The sequence below is a fragment of the Artemia sp. Qi Xiang Cuo genome, chromosome 2 (genome assembly GCF_049724085.1).
Source record: "Artemia sp. Qi Xiang Cuo chromosome 2, ASM4972408v1, whole genome shotgun sequence".
NCBI lineage: Eukaryota > Metazoa > Arthropoda > Branchiopoda > Anostraca > Artemiidae > Artemia > Artemia sp. Qi Xiang Cuo.
The window spans coordinates 60,784,534-60,802,555 of record NC_142795.1 but is presented as its reverse complement, the minus strand read 5'-3'; the positions used below and the strand labels follow the sequence as shown (position 1 = coordinate 60,802,555).

At 32.9% G+C, this 18,022-nt stretch overlaps 1 protein-coding gene across 1 annotated transcript in view; it reads left to right on the top strand.

Moving 5' to 3' along the window:
* Window positions 1–18,022, top strand: part of LOC148955464 (uncharacterized) — a 39,656-nt gene that overhangs the window by 5,451 nt on the left and 16,183 nt on the right. The window contains exons 4-7 of the mRNA XM_089107399.1: window positions 1,124–1,321; window positions 4,049–4,200; window positions 6,386–6,996; window positions 10,981–11,298. Coding sequence (XP_088963525.1) covers window positions 1,124–1,321; window positions 4,049–4,200; window positions 6,386–6,996; window positions 10,981–11,298 — 1,279 coding nt within the window. The remainder of the gene's footprint in view (window positions 1–1,123; window positions 1,322–4,048; window positions 4,201–6,385; window positions 6,997–10,980; window positions 11,299–18,022) is intronic.

Genomic DNA, 18,022 nt, shown 5'->3' with positions numbered 1-18,022 from the left:
ACTTCTTGGGGTTGGCTTGCGAAGATCTTCCTAATTTGTAAAAAAAAAAATTATGAAAATTCCTTTTAAAAAAACTAATAGTTACGGCAAACCGTCTCACTATAACTGGCTAGAGGATCCCAAGGTAAAAAAAAGCATTGTCGTATTGTTAAGATTTTTAAAGATTCAACATCAATCATGCAGGTTTATAGTTATTATCTGATCAATATTTCAACTAGCTGTATTATCTAGTGTTTTGTTAAAATTTATTTACGAAGCATCGGTTTTATATGGGCTCTTTGCATAATTTGCAGCCTTAATCTCCGAGGCTCCACTTATATATCGTCCCTAAATACACATTTTTGCGCTCATTCTTTTTCTCTCTCCTCTTCTGTTTCTTTCTTTCTTTCTCCCGTACTCTTCTCCTAGGTATATATGAAATTTTATGGACAGATAAAAAGAAAATCTTGATGGTATTGTATGTTATTTTCTCAGTGTATTCTCAAACCAGGATTTTTTTTTGTTAAATTGGGCATTAAGTTTCTGGGAAGTCTTAGTATAGTATAGCCTACAGGACCAAAATAGAGTGCTTACGGAATTTTCAAAAATTTGTTTTTATATCAAAATGTCAATTTTCAGATCAGTTCTAATGGATTATTTTTTTTTCTGGACTGACCTAGAAAGACAACATTAAGAAAAAAATTTTATTAGAGTTTTAATTTTATCTTTTTTGCATGAAATTAGCGAAAATTTAATTTCTAATTATTAGTAAATTTATATAAAAAAAATAACACTACTATTACTTTTCAAACAGTCTCTTTAAACTTTTCAAACAAGGCAAAAACAGAACTTTCGTTGGGACCCCGCCAATGTAGCAGATTTTGAAAAGAATTTGAAGAAATTCACAAAGACTTGTCATTTTTGGAAGGATTCTGGCCTGGTGATCTCTCCCTACCTTCCCCTTTAGCGGGACAGGCTTTTGATCTCCGTAAGTCTAAAGAAGACTGTAGAATACTGCATTTGTTGAAGCACATTATATGTCCATCTTTTTTACTTCTTCTTGTTTCATTGGTGGTTATGAACTACGTAAATAATCTTATTTCTTTGTCTATACGACTAGAAATAATAATTCTGTTCAATTTAGGTTGCGAAAACATCGGAGAAACTTGAATCTATGCAAGTTCGTAAGATTGAGGGCCTAGAAGTTAGCATAGAGGACGGAAAAAAGCGTTTGAGCTCAATCCAGTCATCATTACTGAAGTATAAGCAAAAGATGACTACAAAATTTGGTGAAGAATGCCCTGAAGAAATAATGCCATTTTCTAAGCTTCTCAAAGTGGAGGTAAAAAATAGACCATCTTTCAGTAATAGCTTTCATTCTGTCTTTTTTTTCCGATAAATGACAGATTATTAAGTTTTTTCAATACTTTTTTACTTTCTTTTTTTCCTTTGAATCTTTCATGTGAACCGGGGAAGAAAATTGCCAAGTCTTTTTTTCATTCTTTTTTTTTTAGATAGAGAATTCTTAATTTGAAAGCAGAAACGTTACAGAACAGCCTACTTGTTACATAGCCTGTGGGGCTATTACTGATATCCCTTGTAGTTCATTAAATGACCATGAACATTAAATGAATTGTAAAAGACTGTAAAAACTTGTAAAAACTGAACGAAAAGTTAACTTATGAATCTTGAAAAAAGAGAACAATGTATTTTGAACTTATTACAGCACTGCAATAACAGGCCCATTATAACACACCTTGGTTTTATATCCTGTATTTTACTATTTTTTGGTTTTTAACCTTTTTTTTTCCTTTTAATGGTTGTGGGCAAAGTCAAGGAGGTATGACAGTGCCTCCTAAAAGAGGAGGCAGGAGGTAATCTCAAGCAATTTTTGTCTGTAGTGGTCGCATAAGCATTGGAAAACCGATGAAAATCATATATGAAATTGTCTAGATATCTAGCCTTTCTGATTTCCTTAATGGGAATCATAAGCCACAAGTTTAGACCCGGCAGTCTTAGTCTGATAGTCTCCCTCTTTTTAAATTGACCAAGCACACTAAAGAGTATCCATGCTAGGATCCCCAAAGGGTTCAGAACCTCTAAAAATTTCAACCTCATCCTGCTTCTCAATTTTTTAATTCTGGTCTCTGCTTCTCAATTTTTTAAGAACTACGCGAAGTAATTTGTTTTTAATAATTTTTTTCGAGTTTCCCCAAATCACCCATTCCCAAAGATTTTTTTACCCCTCCCCCCCCCCCACTAAATTTTGAAAAATACTTTGGTACTTCCACTAAACAGTAGCTTTTTCCGGTACTTCTAGTGAAGAAGAAAATTAAAAGACGAGTAATATACCTCATTTTAACTGATTTAGACGTGTAAGGAATAATTTGACGTACAAAGTTCCTAGAAAGTTTCTATGTGAAACTTGAAGGGGTTAGTCATTTATCTAAGAAAAACAAAATATACCTTTGATTTCCTTAAAGAACTTATGTTTAGCCTTCTTTTTACATGGGCTATTTTAAATTTTCAAATGTAACAAAATCAACTATTAACTTTTTGTCGAACCTGGGACGTAACCTCTGCTAGTCGTAAAATGACACTGAAAAGTGGCGCTCACTTTTGATAGATGCCACACTGTGTGGGAGGCTCTCCATCAGTTATTGTTATATCTATGTTATATCTTAAGGTTTAAACTATGGTAACATCTTTCTACTCTTTAAGAAAGCTAAGGTCTGGCCGTATAATTTAAAAGTAAAGCTCAATTATCGTTAAACAGAGTATTGGAATAGATATGCATGTATGACATTTTTTCTTGGAGGAGAGGTATACTTGTCATAAAAAAAATTACGAGTATCGTAAAAGTATCGTAAAAGATATATTTAAAATAATATAAAGTATATATTTACGATACAGAGCATCGTAAAAAATGTATTTATAAATTTTAGGAAATTTTGCGGTCAAATTGCCAAGAACTGCGTTCCAGTGACACATAAATGTACTTATGACATTTTCTATTTAAAAAACGAAAACTATTAAATAAAACGTACTTGAGGAAAAACACATGAAAACACATCGTTTTATAAAATCTTGTTGTAAAATAAAACCAAGATTGTCAGTTTTGTGATTCAGCACAATTTATAAGAAATTGCTAAACACAAAAAAAGTATTAATAATAACGGGGTTTACCAAATGTATGAATTTATCGTGAAGATTTGGAATCGAGTCTTCCTTCGACTTATTTACAATACCTGCTTTTGAAATGGGAACTTCTTGGGAGGGTGTGAAAAGGGAAGCTAAGAATAGATTGGGATGGAAGAGGAGCGTGCGTAGCTGTGTTGGCCTCAGACGGCTTGATGCTGCAGTGAGTTGTTAGTAATAGCAGTTGTAATATTTTCTTGGACATTTCTTTCATTTCTGCTCATTTCTCTCTCAGCCTTGACTAACAACCTACTGCACAAAAAAAAACTTTCTGAAGGGACTGAAACTCATTATTTGGAAATTTATGAGGCCCTGGTGTGTTAAAATTACAGACTGATAATGTCAGTAGAATCCTTTTTAAGTTGTTTGTGTGGTCTCCGTCCCTTAGGCAGATTTTCAGGGCCAGTTCTAGGCCACTGCCCCACGAATTTGGTGTTTTTTATTAGACTTCGTACGTACTTTACATTTTGTGATCATTTTCAAATCAGATTAAGTTAGAGTGATGAGAGGGGAGGGGTTAAATTTGATAGCGTTTTTTACAATGAAAGCAATAAAAATTGACAAAAGAAGCGTTAATATGTTTCTAGACTTGCAAATTAATATTTTTAGCCAAATATTAAAAATCAATTTGTATTACTGCTCGTCTCTGTGGATGTTTCCTTCTCTCCTTGTATCTGTTTACCAACTTCAAGAGAACGCAGCTAGAGTCCTCTAGCTAGAGTCAACTACAGGCGCTTCATGTTGATCTCCTGAAGATGAAGAATACCCGTAGTTTTATCCGTGTCTTCGCTGGCATATCAATACTACCATGGAGAGCTCCCATTGTGCTTTTATGGACTACTTCAATTACCGAGGGAAGATTCATTTGCAGTTCGTAATCGGGATTATGGTTCCAGCAACTCCCTTGGCTCGTCCAGACTTCAGTCTGGCCGCGACTGTAGTGCGGGCTTGGAACACTATTCCTGCTGAGATCCGGCAGTCGCGGACGCTTGGTTCTTGTAAGAAACACATGGAAATTTTTTGGTAAGAGCACACGTTGTACAAGATTTAGTTATATGTTATCATATGTTTTAATTCATTTGTGGGGTACTATAAAATTAGCGTTAGTTCCTCGATGAAACGGAAAATTTCGGTATGCTTTGGCTGTTGGGTGATGGGGAGATTGTCATAATCATGGAAACAGCCTGTGAGCTGATTTCTTATTCTTGGTTCATTTTTTTTTCAGCCGTAGTTCTTTGTGAATATGTTTAGTATTATTATTGATCAGGTATTATGAGTTGTTTTCCAAATAATGGGCCATATAGCTCTTTGGGATATCGTCTTGTAATTGTTAGCTTAATAAAATGAATTGAACTTGAACTAATCCCATTGTTTTATCATGGAATATGGGCTTTAGTATGAAACGTAGTGCCCCTCTGAATTTACAATATTGCCTTTAAACATTGTCTTCTAAATTCATTGTCTTATAATATGCCAATGCCCTCTACATGGGTTATATGAAATAAGCATCTGGCTGCTAAGCACCTAAGCCGTCTACACATTCTTTTTCAGTGTCGCCTTACTAAATACCATGATAAGGTCAAACACCTTGAGAAATGGCTAAAACTTCAGGAACACTTGGGGGCTGAAGATCACGAACACATATTAAATGCGTTAGAGATGACCCAAACGTATTATCTTCTTTTGCGGACTGAGGGGCATGTTAACCAATATCAAGAAGCCAAGTTTGAGGTAGGTTCAAAAATATGCACCTCTCTTTGTGTTTCACTTGTCTTTGACTTCTTGCTTACAAAAATCTGTGCACTTCCTCTAATGCAGATTCGTTCTGGAAGGGCTACAATTCTACACTTGGCTAGGAAAAAATACACAAAACTTTAAAATAAAAGATACAAGTCTTAATAATGAAATAATGAAAACTGTTTTTCTCCAATTGTTTTAAGACTAATAGTATTATTTTCCTGTCTATCAGGGAAATTGATCTCTTTTTGAAGGATTATGAACGTACTCCTGACATAAAATCGTCATTGGATATTTACGAAATGTCACTCCACTCCACATTCTGTTTAATCACATTAAGTTCTCTAAGCTAAATTCGCGAAATGGTACATTATATGCCTAAGCTTCTTGTTTAGCAAAATCTAATTACTTTTTTTTTACAGACAGTAACCTTCCAGAGCGGCTACAATTCTTTAGTTGCCCAGAAATTTAAAAAATCATAATAAAATTAAGAAAAAACGATAATAAAAAAAAATAAGACTTTGAAGACTGAAAACAAGGATGTTGGCCGGCCATGGCATAAATTGTTTCCTTAAATATTAATAAAGTGTTATTAACATCCTATGCTTTGCTGAATTTTATCTTGTTCTTTGAGCCATGTTTCATTTATGATTTCATTTGGTTTTATCCCTGCTATTAATATTAGTACTCGTGTTACGAGGACGCATCGAAATGAGCTAGCCAATAAGGATTGGAATACAGAGTTTTCAGTCTTTGCGGATATTGACTCTAAGTTTAGAGTCTTTTGCCAAATAATTAAGCAATCCCTGGAAAAATGCTCTTTGAAGTTATTTCTCCGATTTTTTCTCCGAGTTTATTGAGATCGATAAATAAGAAGAATAATTTGTATAAGAAAAAATACGTCATCCCTGCGATATAGATGAGCAAATTTATAAGAGCTATCGTAATGCCCTAAATAGACTCCTGAGAAGGGTTAGACCAGATTATTATAAAATAGAATTTGAAAAAGCATCTGGAAGTCCGTCGAAAACATGGAATGTAATAAAAAGCACATTAGGACAATCATCTGGAGGAATCCCTCAGGAAATATTCCGTAAAGATGGAACCAGTCTTACAAATCCAGAGGAAATTTGTGAAGAATTTGCAAACCAATTTTCGACATTTGGATGGAGAGTGAAAGAGTCGATTATAAGCAAACCAGGCGACCAGACTTTTCAAAATTACCTGCGTAAGGACAGGGAAGTCTCTTTAAATCTACTCCCAGTTCAGGAATCTTAAGTTCGAAAAATTGTTAATGGTATGAAAGGTACCGCTTCTGGCTCTGATTTTATTTCAATTAGAGTAATGAAAACATTTTGGGAAGTGATTGCTCAAAATTTAAATCACCGAAAGTGATACCAATACATAAAGGAGGGAATACTGGTGATGTTGAAAATTGTAGACCAATTTCGATTTTACCCATTATGTCTAGGATACTAGAAAAATGCTTTTCGGTCAGAATTTATCAGTACCTGGAAGACCAGAGAATATTTACTCCTACACAATTTGGATTCCGTCGAGATCGCCCTACTGAGCAAGCAAGCATATATTTGACTAGCATTATTAATATGGCGTTAGATAATGGATATAAAGTGGCAACTGTATTTTTAGATATTGTAAAGTCTTTTGATGCGGTCAGTCATGATATTCTGTTAATGAAGTGTGAAATTTATGGGATTGGCGGTACAGCTCTTTGGTTTTTAGGTTCTTTTTTGTCTTGTACAAAACAATATGTTCAAATTGGTAATATGAGTTCTGATGAAAATTGTATTGAGTGTGGAGTTCCACAGGGTTTGGTACTTGGACCCTTATTATTTTTAATTTTTGTGAATTATATTCCACAGTCTGTAAGTAAACTGGAAACAAGAATGAGTGGGATCGTCAAGAAGGATAGCGCGGCTAAAGTCCCTTTGTTTGCTGATGATACTTCTTTGTTGGTGATCGTAAAGTCAGAGAGATTGCTCTTAGAGAGTGTACGAGAATCGCTAAATGAGGTTTCAAGATGGCTGAGAGTGAATCAGCTAAAGTTGAACCCCTCTAAGAGTAATTTTCTTTTATTTTTGAGGACATCGAATTATTATCCATGGATACAGCATATGAAGATGGTATGATTGCTCGTCAAAAGGCAGTAAAGTATATTGGCATTATTATAGATGAGACTCTCAGTTTTCGATCCCATATTGAAACTTTATCCCGGATTCTATCGCGTAATTTGGATGATGATTCTTGGATGATGATTCTTTAACTCAAATATATGTTTCCAACTAGTATACTTCGGCTTTTCTATTTTTCGTTAATCCATCCCTATATTTTGTATTGTTCTTCTGTATGCTTGCGTACATTTTCTTCAATTGTTAATCCTGTGGGAATTATCCAAAATAAGTCTATTAGAGTATTATCAGGAAAATCAGAGAGAATCAGTTCGAGAAGTCTATAGGTTTTTTAGGATATTGCCAGCGGCGGGTCTTCATCATTTTTATATATTAGTGTTTATGTATAGATACAATATGAAGCAGCTGCCGGAGTGTTTTAACGGTTGGTTTTACAGCCGATGGAATATAAATAACCGAAATACTAGGGGTAAAAATGATTATTATACTCCACCTATAGTGTCTGCCAGGTCCACGTTTTCTTTTGTTATAAAGGCTATAAATTTATGGAATAATTTGGATAATGATTTAAAGAAACTAGAAAATTTCAGTGGTTTTAAAGCAAAATTGAAAGAAAAATTATTAAGTAAGTATGAATTCTAGTTTTGTTTGTTTTGGAGGTGACTTGATTTGATTTAATTTAAATTAAGTTGTAATTGCTTGTTGGTTTGTAGAGTGCAACCCCACAACATGAATATGGTATATAGTTGCTGTCCCTGTAGTATTATTATTATTCTTTATTTATTTTATTTTTTTCTATCTCTTTTTTTTTCTTCCTTTCTTATTATAGTGAATTTAAATGATGTTATATGTATGTATTTTTTTTACCTGATTCATTCCGCATCAGCCGTTTGGTTTTGGGTGAATCATATTGATTTTTGTATTTAAATTTTTTGTTAAAGTTAATTAAATACATCACTAAATATAAAAAAAAATTATAAATAAATCACATAGCCCGCCGATGAAATACGACGCCTCTATTCTTCTAATGATTTTGTGAAGAGTCTCATAAGATTCGACAACTATTAAGCCGATCTTTGTTTTGAACACTGAATTGTTAAGTGTGGAATAGAATTCTTACGCAAAAACTTTTCCATATAAACAAAAATTTAGTGCTTTAAACATTAAGAAAGTTGCCAATAAGTAGTTATAACTCGTAAGAATAAAAATTGGTGCAAGTGTTAAAAATAAAGAATAACCAGTGCCATCTAGCGTTTGGCGTCTCTTGGCACTTTGTCAATGTAATAATAACGTAGAATTTTCAATTTGTGTAATTGGTGAAATTAGCATATAATAAGTGTCTGATTACAGTTTCTAAAAAAAATAACGCGAAACTTGAAATAATAGAAGCCTTTTTTTTTCTAAAGTTGCGCCAGTTTTCACTCTAGTACGTTACTCATGCACCTTATATTTTAATTTATTTTACTTTATTTAACTATATTTACTCTAGTTCCTATTTTATATTCATATTTTATTTTTATTTTTAATTACTTTATTAACTATACCCATTTACTTTATTTAAGGAGAAATCTGGTACTTAACGGAACTTGTCATTTTTATAATACAATTTCACCTCTGATCAAGTCATTTTTATCAGACTTGATAAAACTCTTAGGAAATACACTTGATAAAACTCTTTTTTGTCAATACTGAAGGTGCTTCCTGGCATGCATTCCCTGAATGTTTTTTTTAATGCTGTTTATATGCAGACAAGTCAATTATATTTGTTGTTCGTAATCGAAACAGTTAAGGAAAGCAGGTTGCTTCACTGTGGTTGAAGGTTGCTTCACCAGTAGGTTGCTTCACTGTTGCTTCACCGCAAAGGCTTTTTTGGTGCTTTTCATGTGGTCTCTCAGTCCTGCAGAATTAAGGGGTCAAACATTATCGGGCCTGAAAGCTAGTAAAGTGGTAATGTTTTTCAGTAGAATTATAGAACCATTCAAACGAAACGCTAATTAGATGGTTTAATTTTTTTGGTCGTTTTCAAATTCAAAAGCATCTTCGTATCAAAAGATTAAGCCAGATTTAATGATGAAAGAAAGATAGCTCTAAAGCAACTATATATCGAACTCAATACAGTGTCTTCAAAGCGAAAAAGTGCGTAATGGGACAATAATGGTAAAAAAACATTCCAACTTTGTTTTATCTCCCATTTCTCTTTCTATTCTAAGACCGTTTTAGAAGTGTGGAGCTAACGTTCCTACTTAAATATCATTTGAACTGTAAATGATCGTAAATTGCTCTAAGTATTACTACACACGACATAGACTTAGGGGACGAATAACAAGAGATAATACAACGAGGAATTGTTTAATACAGTGACATTTTATTAAACAAGTATTTAGAGTATATCTAAGAGCAAAATAATTAGATAAAATATAGAGTCTTGGCTGAACTTGCTTCAAGTAATGGGGTCAGGATTGTTCTAATTTTGGTTTTAGTTTTAATTGTCACATATTTTTGGCGTGCCTATTTATATTTTAATCTATTTATTTTACTGTCGGTGGTACTTAGATATAGAGCCGAAATATTTATTTAATAAAATTTTACTCTCATAAATAATCCCTCGTTGTTGGACCTTTTGTAATTTGTACAATGGGAAGGTAGTGTGGTCTCGTCGTTCGTAACATCAATGGGGGCTCACCCCAGGGTTCCCGTGAAAATTTGGCTTTAAATGCGCTTTTTGAAGCAGCATATGGACCGCTGTCCAACTTCAATTCGTCCTTAGGGGCTCCACTTTAGGAGAGAAATTAAGAGGGTGGCAGAAGGCCTTCGAAATTTCAAGTAACATCTCCTCTAAGATGTTGAGCATTTAGTAAAATTAAATAAACAAAATGAAACTACTTCACTTGAAATTTATGAACAATCCGCGATATTCTTATTCCGACGTAAGCTTCACTTGTAGGAAAGCTAAAAGTGCCTTTACAAACATTAGCTCGTGGATATTTCATCCCCTTATAACAAAAATACACATTTTAGTAGCCATCTCAATACTGGTAAACAGCCCCCCCTCCCTACTGAAAATACCCATTCGACGTTTAGATTGGGCCTTGTAATCACTTTTGATCGTCAACTCTGAGTCAGAGTTTCAAGGAGTAAAATATGCATGCAAATACTCTCCCCTTTGAACTAATGTTGGTTCGAAGGTAGTGCCTGTTGATATTTATTCTTGTGAGAATACAAGTGAATGTAGTGACCGAAGTATGTAGTGAAGCATTTCTCAATTTAAGTAATTTGACTCTTCTCGCTCGCTTCTACTTCGTCTCGTTTTGGAGAGGAGTCATATAGACTCCTCTCAGTAAATTGTAAATGAGCTCCATTTAACGAGATTTCAAATCCATTCTACAGCAAATAGGCTTAAATTAAATAACAAATTTAAGCATCTGAACAGCCAATTTCTTTTCAAGAAAAATTTAGCAGAATATATTATTTCCCCTTGATTAAAGGGACTTTTCATTCTATCAATTTTTGTTTTGAATTATTATACTGTGAATTTTCCACGCCGGGTAGCCTCCTTATTCCCTTTGTCCTCCTCCTGCTCTAAGTTGTCATTTTGTTTCTCATTGTTTCATTTTATTTGTTTCTTTTAGTGGATCACAAAGTCTATTTTGATAATAGATAACCTTCGATTGGAGCTTAGCTCTCTGTTGGTTCTATTTGTTTGTTTGTTTTTTTTTTGTTTTTTTCTTTTTTTATATGTTGTGGGTTAAATAAAAATCTTGAATGTTGATGGTTTTCGTTTCCTTTGAGGAATTCATGCATTTGTTTGAAAAAGACCAGGGTATTATCCGTGAAGCGGATTATAACAATTATTCAGAAACAGTAAGACTTTCAGTGGAGAAACCACAAATTCCTGCAAATGTTTTCCCACAGTAAGTTGAAAAGAAGAATGAACCTTTGACAATTAAGCCAATACTGAATGAACTTGAAGATACAAATATGAGCAATATCCCTTTTCCTATTCCTGTCAGATTTGCGGCAGTTAACGACAGTATTTCTATCAGAAATGCTCCTAGAATAAATCTCCCACGTGATGAACCCTTACAAAATGATAATTGTGAAGCTACTGGCAGTAGGGATCATCAATTCGACATGTCATCAAAACACAGTCCTGTTAAGAGTGAAAGAGTCGTTGATGATGCTACGTATGCGATACTACCCAAAATTACGATTGAAGAATGCCCTGAGGCGAAAGGTAGATTTATATAATAATAATAATGTTATGTAATATAATATATATAACATATAATAATGTATTATATTGTGTACATATAATAATAAAATAATAATAATATTATTATATAATATTTAGTAACAAAATATAATAATATGATATGTAATAATATGCAACATAATTGTAATATAATAATAAAATATAATAATGACAGAAATTTTAAAGTTAGGCAATTTTGATTGATATCGACGTGCTAAGAACTTTTATCTTGGCTGCTTGGACTTAAAACTATTGGTTGTGTGTGCTTAGATTGTTTGTTTGGGTTCTTTCTGTTGCTTTACTGTCACGAAACGCTAAATTTTGTTCGTGGTTTATCTTTCCCATGGAATTCATGAATTCAGCTCACCTGACAAACTGTTTTAATAAATATTAAATTAGTAAGGTAAAATACCAGATATTGGCAGGTTAAAACGTTATTAGACAAAGATAGTTTGATATAGGGCCTATTAGAATTAAAAAAATATTTGCCATTGCCAAATTCAAAATCTGGGGATTTTGAAAATTCTCACTTCCACATAAATCAGGTTGAGATGTAATTTTCAGCTGCCTCGAAGTAAAGCTCGTTCTTGGGCCAAACAAGTGACTACTCAAAAAAGTGGGCGTAAGCAGTAAAAATATGCCAGAAAATTGCAAAAGAATTATATTAAGTATGAACCATTCATTTATAAATTTCTTAAATAATGCTACATAACATTAAATAATTATTCTTTTATAATAGATAGAGTTCGGAATTGCCGCGAGTTGTCTGACAAGGAATTCATCAGTTTGTGTGGCTAAAGGAAACCCTTGACAAAGAATTAAAGAACGGTATCAATGGGGGGGGGGGTAGCATGTGATTCTGGTTTTTTATCCCCCCCCCCCCTGGATTATAAACAATAAATTTTTGCATTTTCTTAGAAAAATGTCCTTCTTTTTTGATAAAAACCAAATTCTCCTGGATTTAAAAAAAAAAAAAAAAAAAAAAAACACATTTTCTAGTTATCCGTCAGACTTGAAGATCCAGTTCTGTTAAAACAGTATTAAACGGTAAAAGTGAACATCATTAAAAATTGTAAAGGTGTTCAGCTTACTTTGTGTACAGAAGGAAGTACCTTTTGGGCGGGCTCATGATTTTTCTTTTTTTTTCCCCTTTTTTTAGTGAATCAAATGAAAAACATATTGAAAAATTCGTAATAAAGAAAACATAGTTTAACTTATGGCTGGTTGAATGCTATTATTTCAATGGATAGATTGATTATTATAATTTTTTGAATGAGATTTGAATTTTTATTTATCCGGTTGTCATTTACCGCAATATCAGGATCAACATAATGCAGAATTGCAAGTAAAAAATAATACATCACATAAAACCAGATATCTCAGATAAAAGAAATGAAAATGAAGTTGTCCAATAAAAAAGTATGCAGCCTCGTTTTTAAAGTAGTAAACGCCAATGCATGTACTAAAGCATATTCAAGTCTAAAATACGATGAAAAAATATACGTAGAAAAAACTAGAAAGTATTTCGTTGGGCAGGACTAGAAATTCCATCTTTCTCCCCATGCATCTACTAGAACTAACTTTAATTTTATTACTAGTATTGCTAGCATTACTTATTACTAGATCTTATTACTAATATTAGAAGTAGCTTTAATGTTATATGTACTACTCTCCGGGGAACATTAAAAAAACCTGTACTGTAGATTTAAATTGGTCTAGGTGTGTAAACAATACTTTTTTCTTTTATGTGAAAATTTGATCGGCTGCTAAATGTCAAACTTGACCCAACGAAATAAATAATTGTAACTTTAGATTGCATTTTTTTTTTTTTTATGTCACTTTATACAAAGACACCAAACGGAGGGAGACAAAAAAGAAATAACTAATTGTAACTTTAGGCTGTTTTTCGTTTTGTTTCACTTAATACAAAGAATATTTGAGTACATCCAAAAGAATATTGGCCTTTATTTTTTGTCAAAAGTATTTGAATTTATCTTTTAAGGAATTGTAATATTTTTCATCACGAAAAGGATCTTTTTTTTTTTTTTTTTTTTTTTTTTTTTTTTTTTTTTTTTTTTTAGTGCAGCACAAATGTTAGAAAAAAAATTGAAGCGACCAACAATTAAGTGATGACAGTCCTTTAAATTTGGATCTTTGGATCTATCTTCCTTTTTTATCGAAAGCTAATAATTTTTTACTTTTCGTTCAATTAGGTTCTCTCGATATACTTTTTTGACGTGTTTTTCACTGTAATTTATTTATTATGGCAGAATATTCCTTTATATCATAAGGGCACACATTCTAAAGTCCGGTGGCTTCGCCATCGGGCCCTGGCACTCGGCATGCGGCAGGCTTCATATATGGATTCTCGCAGTCACTTGTCTTCTAAACACAGACAATTTGAGCCTTTTCTTGATGTCATGACGTTCAAATGGACCTTAAATTAGAAGTAGTGTCTTTGTAAAATCATGTTTCTTTTATTGGACCTTTAACTTTTTTTTCGGCTTGTCTTTTGTCATTATGAAAGACATATCGCCAAACCTTTGTTTCTTTTAATTATTCAGGTGGGGGAGGGGGGGCAAAACTTCTTCTTTTGCCTTGGGTTGTCTTTCGGCATTATGAAAGACATATTGCCGAACCTTTGTTTCTTTAATAGTTCAGGTGGTGGGACAAAAACTTCTTTTTCTTCAAAGGATTTATCTAGTGCAGGTTTTTGATTTTCAAAGGTATGGTAGGCTTTGATGACCACCTGTGTTTCTTTTAATTGTTCCTGAACTGGGTGGGACAAACTTCTTCTTTCGCCTCGGCTTGTCTTTTGTCGTTATGAAAGACATATCGCCGAACCTTTTTTTTTTTTTTTTTTTACAAAGGTTGGTAGGCATTAATGACCTTATCCAAGTCAGAATACATAACCCAATCATCATCACTATCATTTTCAATTTTCTAACCGTGTGTGTTTTTGCTCTTCATTTTCAATTTTGACACGGCGCTGTTTTTCTTCTAACCTCGTGTCTTTGCCCTTTATTTTCATTTTTGACTCACTCACATTTTCGTTGTCATATGTCTTCTAACCGCATGTGTCTGCTCTTCATTTTCGTTTTGAAACGCTGCTGCTTTTCTTCTAACCGCGTTTGTCTGCACTTCTTTTTCATTTTTGACTCGCTCACTAGCTCGGTGTCGCATGTCTTCTAACCGCGTATATCTTTGCTCTTCATTTTCATTTTTGACTCTTTCTAATTGCCGTTTTTGCATATCCTCTAACCGCGCGTGTCTTTGCTCTTAATTTCTATTTTTTATGCGTTTTTTTAAACTACTTCAGACAAATTAGCAATGGTCTTTGGTTTAGCTACCCGTATCGGTGTTGTCGCAATTGATGGTCCAGGTTGTCGATTTTCACATCTTATCAGCTTTGATAGTTCAGATGTTGGTTCCAAAGAATCATCATTTATAATAATTGCAACAGCAAATTTCTGTTTTTTCGACCTTCCAACAAACGTTGTATTATATAAATAATTGATGCGTTGGAAACTCAACAATCTTCTTTATGCTATGCATGACATGATATAAGAAAATGGTTATATGATTTCATAAGAAATGCTTGTATTATGTACTAACATAGTGCATGACCTCATTTGCAAAAACCTATATATATATATATATATATATATATATATATATATATATATATATATATATATATATATATATATATATATATATATATATATGTATGCGTTTACCCCACCGGTGATCACCCTCCCCCCCCGGAATTTTTTATATTTTACGTAGGGAGAAGGAATATTGGTACTTACGTATTATACGTCAGTCACTCAACTTTGTTAGTTTCTTTCAGCTTAGCGCGAGACAAGACAAGTGACAGAAGTAAATTATTTGGACAGTTTGAAGTCAGAATACAATTCTTACTCAATAATATACAGAATAATTGTACCTAACACATTTTGCATGCAGATCAGCTATACTTTACCCCCCCCCCCCCCCCCTAATGTGTGAATATATAATCCAATTTTTCTAAAGTGATGAAGAAACTAACGAAGAAACCGGTTTGTTCTCGAATTTTAAACATCGTAAACTTGAGTGAGTGGCGTATAATTTTTTCATGGAGAGAGAGCCATCGGATTTCCCGGTATTATTTAAAAGAGATCAGAAATTAAATTTTAAAAAATAAGTTTTTTCATCTGAAAGTAAGGAGTAACATCAAAACTTAAAACGAACAGAAACTATTACGTATATTAAAGGAGTTGCCCCTTCCACAAGTCCTTGCTCTTTACGCTGCTCTGCTGCTCTTTACCCTTTGCGAACAATGCTAAGGAACGGAAAAAAGAGGAATTTACACACCAGAAGTATCTTAAAAACTTAGGGGAAAAAAATGCAAATTCATTTCTGGTGAAAAGACTTCCATCTGAACTTCTGCAATTTTTGGCTGTAGCGGGAATTTTGGCTTTGGCAACCAACAAATTCTAAATTGTTTAAGTTTTTACGGACGAAAGCGTTGTCAAATTCTACGAGTTTGTTTTTCTTATCTTCTAAGTGTAAAACTACCAAAAATTACCATTAACAAATAAATGAAACCCATCCAAACTAACAGAAATTACAATAAATAGCCTAGTCAAAATCAAAACGAGCAAAAATTAAAAGGAGTTTGGCTGACAACACCCATGTCTTCTTCAGACAAGAAAATAATTTGCCACTTTACTTTAAGAAAAAACAACAAATAACCGTTTATTATCAGTTTGATATACATATTCTGATATCCATTCCTTATAGTCTTAATACTTCTTTATTTGTTACAGTCAAAAAAGTGAAAATACTTAAAATGTATTTTGTTTTCAGTAAAGTGCAAATTATGTTCTGGTCTTGAGGAGGTGTGGGGTTCGTCAGCCCTACTCATACTAATTGTTGCTATATTGAGTTTGAATCGGTAATTTATTGTAGATAATTAAGAAAAACCTTTTTCCACAAAATAAGTTTTTCCAAAAAGTAAAGAACTTCATTAAACCAAAAATGAATAAAAATAGAATCAAATAATCTACCAAGCATAAAATTACCATAAATCAGTATCAATAAATAAGTTAAACCCAAAACGAACAGAAATTGAAATAAATAACAGGGTCAAACTCAAAACGAGCAGAAATTAATATGAGTATGTTTCTAAACCCCTATGCTTTCTAAAAGCCAGAATATAATTTGTACTTTACTAAAAAAAAAAATAAAACGAATTTACTAAAAAAAAATGTGCATTGTCAATTTAATATACATATGCTGATATTTATTCCTCAAAACCTTAATTAATTTTTATTTACAAATTTTACAAGATACCCTTTGGAAAATAAAATATCCCTCAAATACGATAATTCGCTATTAAATTACTCCGGGGAACAAATTTTAAAAATTATCAACCAATGATATGACTGTTCCCTTTTTTACTGTAATTGGGTGAGATGAACGAAAATTAAATACCTGTCATTATGAGTTGGAGATGGTCGAAAATTAAATACCTGTCATTATGAGTTGGTTTTCTATAAATTCAAAAAAGTAAACCATTATCGCTTTTTATTAATAAAATGTCTAAAAAGGGCAGCCTTTTTTGTTTTTTCCAGCTCTGGTGTAAATTTTATATTTTTGTCAAACCTGTTTAAATGGCCAAGAAACAAATTTAAGGAATCCAAGCCATGCTTTTGGGAGCATGGCTCGGGTTCCTTAGATAATAGCTTGATCTAAAAATAGTCAGATCAAAACAAGAAGTACACTGTCAAAACCGCCTTGACCGAAACCCCTATATAGAAAACTTACCGTCCCTTGGCTTGAACAACAAGTGAAATACATTGGCTTGAAAATCAAGAAAAGTGGTTGAAACCACAATATTCTGCCTATACGGCATCTTTTTTTCTTTCTCTCTTCTTTCTTTTCCACTTCAGATAGTTTGACATTGGAACATCATAGAGAGCTGTTTAATAGCTCATTTTAAAGGAAATTGATGGGATTGAAAAGTTTTTGTAATTAAACAAAGATATTTTTTTAATATATAAATTCTTTACGAAAAACTGCATTTTCAATAACACTAGTAGCTTTTCTTATTATAACATCAAGAAATTTTATATAAAGGATCGATGTGGTGTATTATAAATGAAGACTATGGAAGTTTTATCACACAGCTGGAGAACAAAACTCGGCACATAGTAACTAAAAATTAAGATAATACAAGCCTCTTCTGAAAAGTTGCTCGTTTGGGGCATAGTGCCATACTTAGGATCGTCTCCTACTATTCCAACTAAGAAAAAGCAATAGGCTTTTTTCTGTTTGTAATTTCACAGTAAATTTGTAATAATCCGGGTTCCAGCGGTAGCTATCAACCTAGTAAGAGGCGATCATTATATTAAAAGACGATCATTAGAAGAACAAACTATTGCATATGTTGGACTTAGCTGCCTGATTATTCCAGCCAGCCAGCAAGTATCTTAGCAACAATAATTCTACTTTTAGAATTGATCTTAAAAGTTATCTACAGCTGCAACCGTAATGACATCAAATGAGTTTCAAATATTTAATATTTTGCTGTACAGGTTTTACAAACAGGAAAAAGCCTGTGGTTTTTTTCTTATTTGAATAAAAGATCGATGTAGAACTGTTGCCCATAGTAAATGGCAGTTGTAGCTATTTTATGGTAAAGAACGACTCTAACCCATAG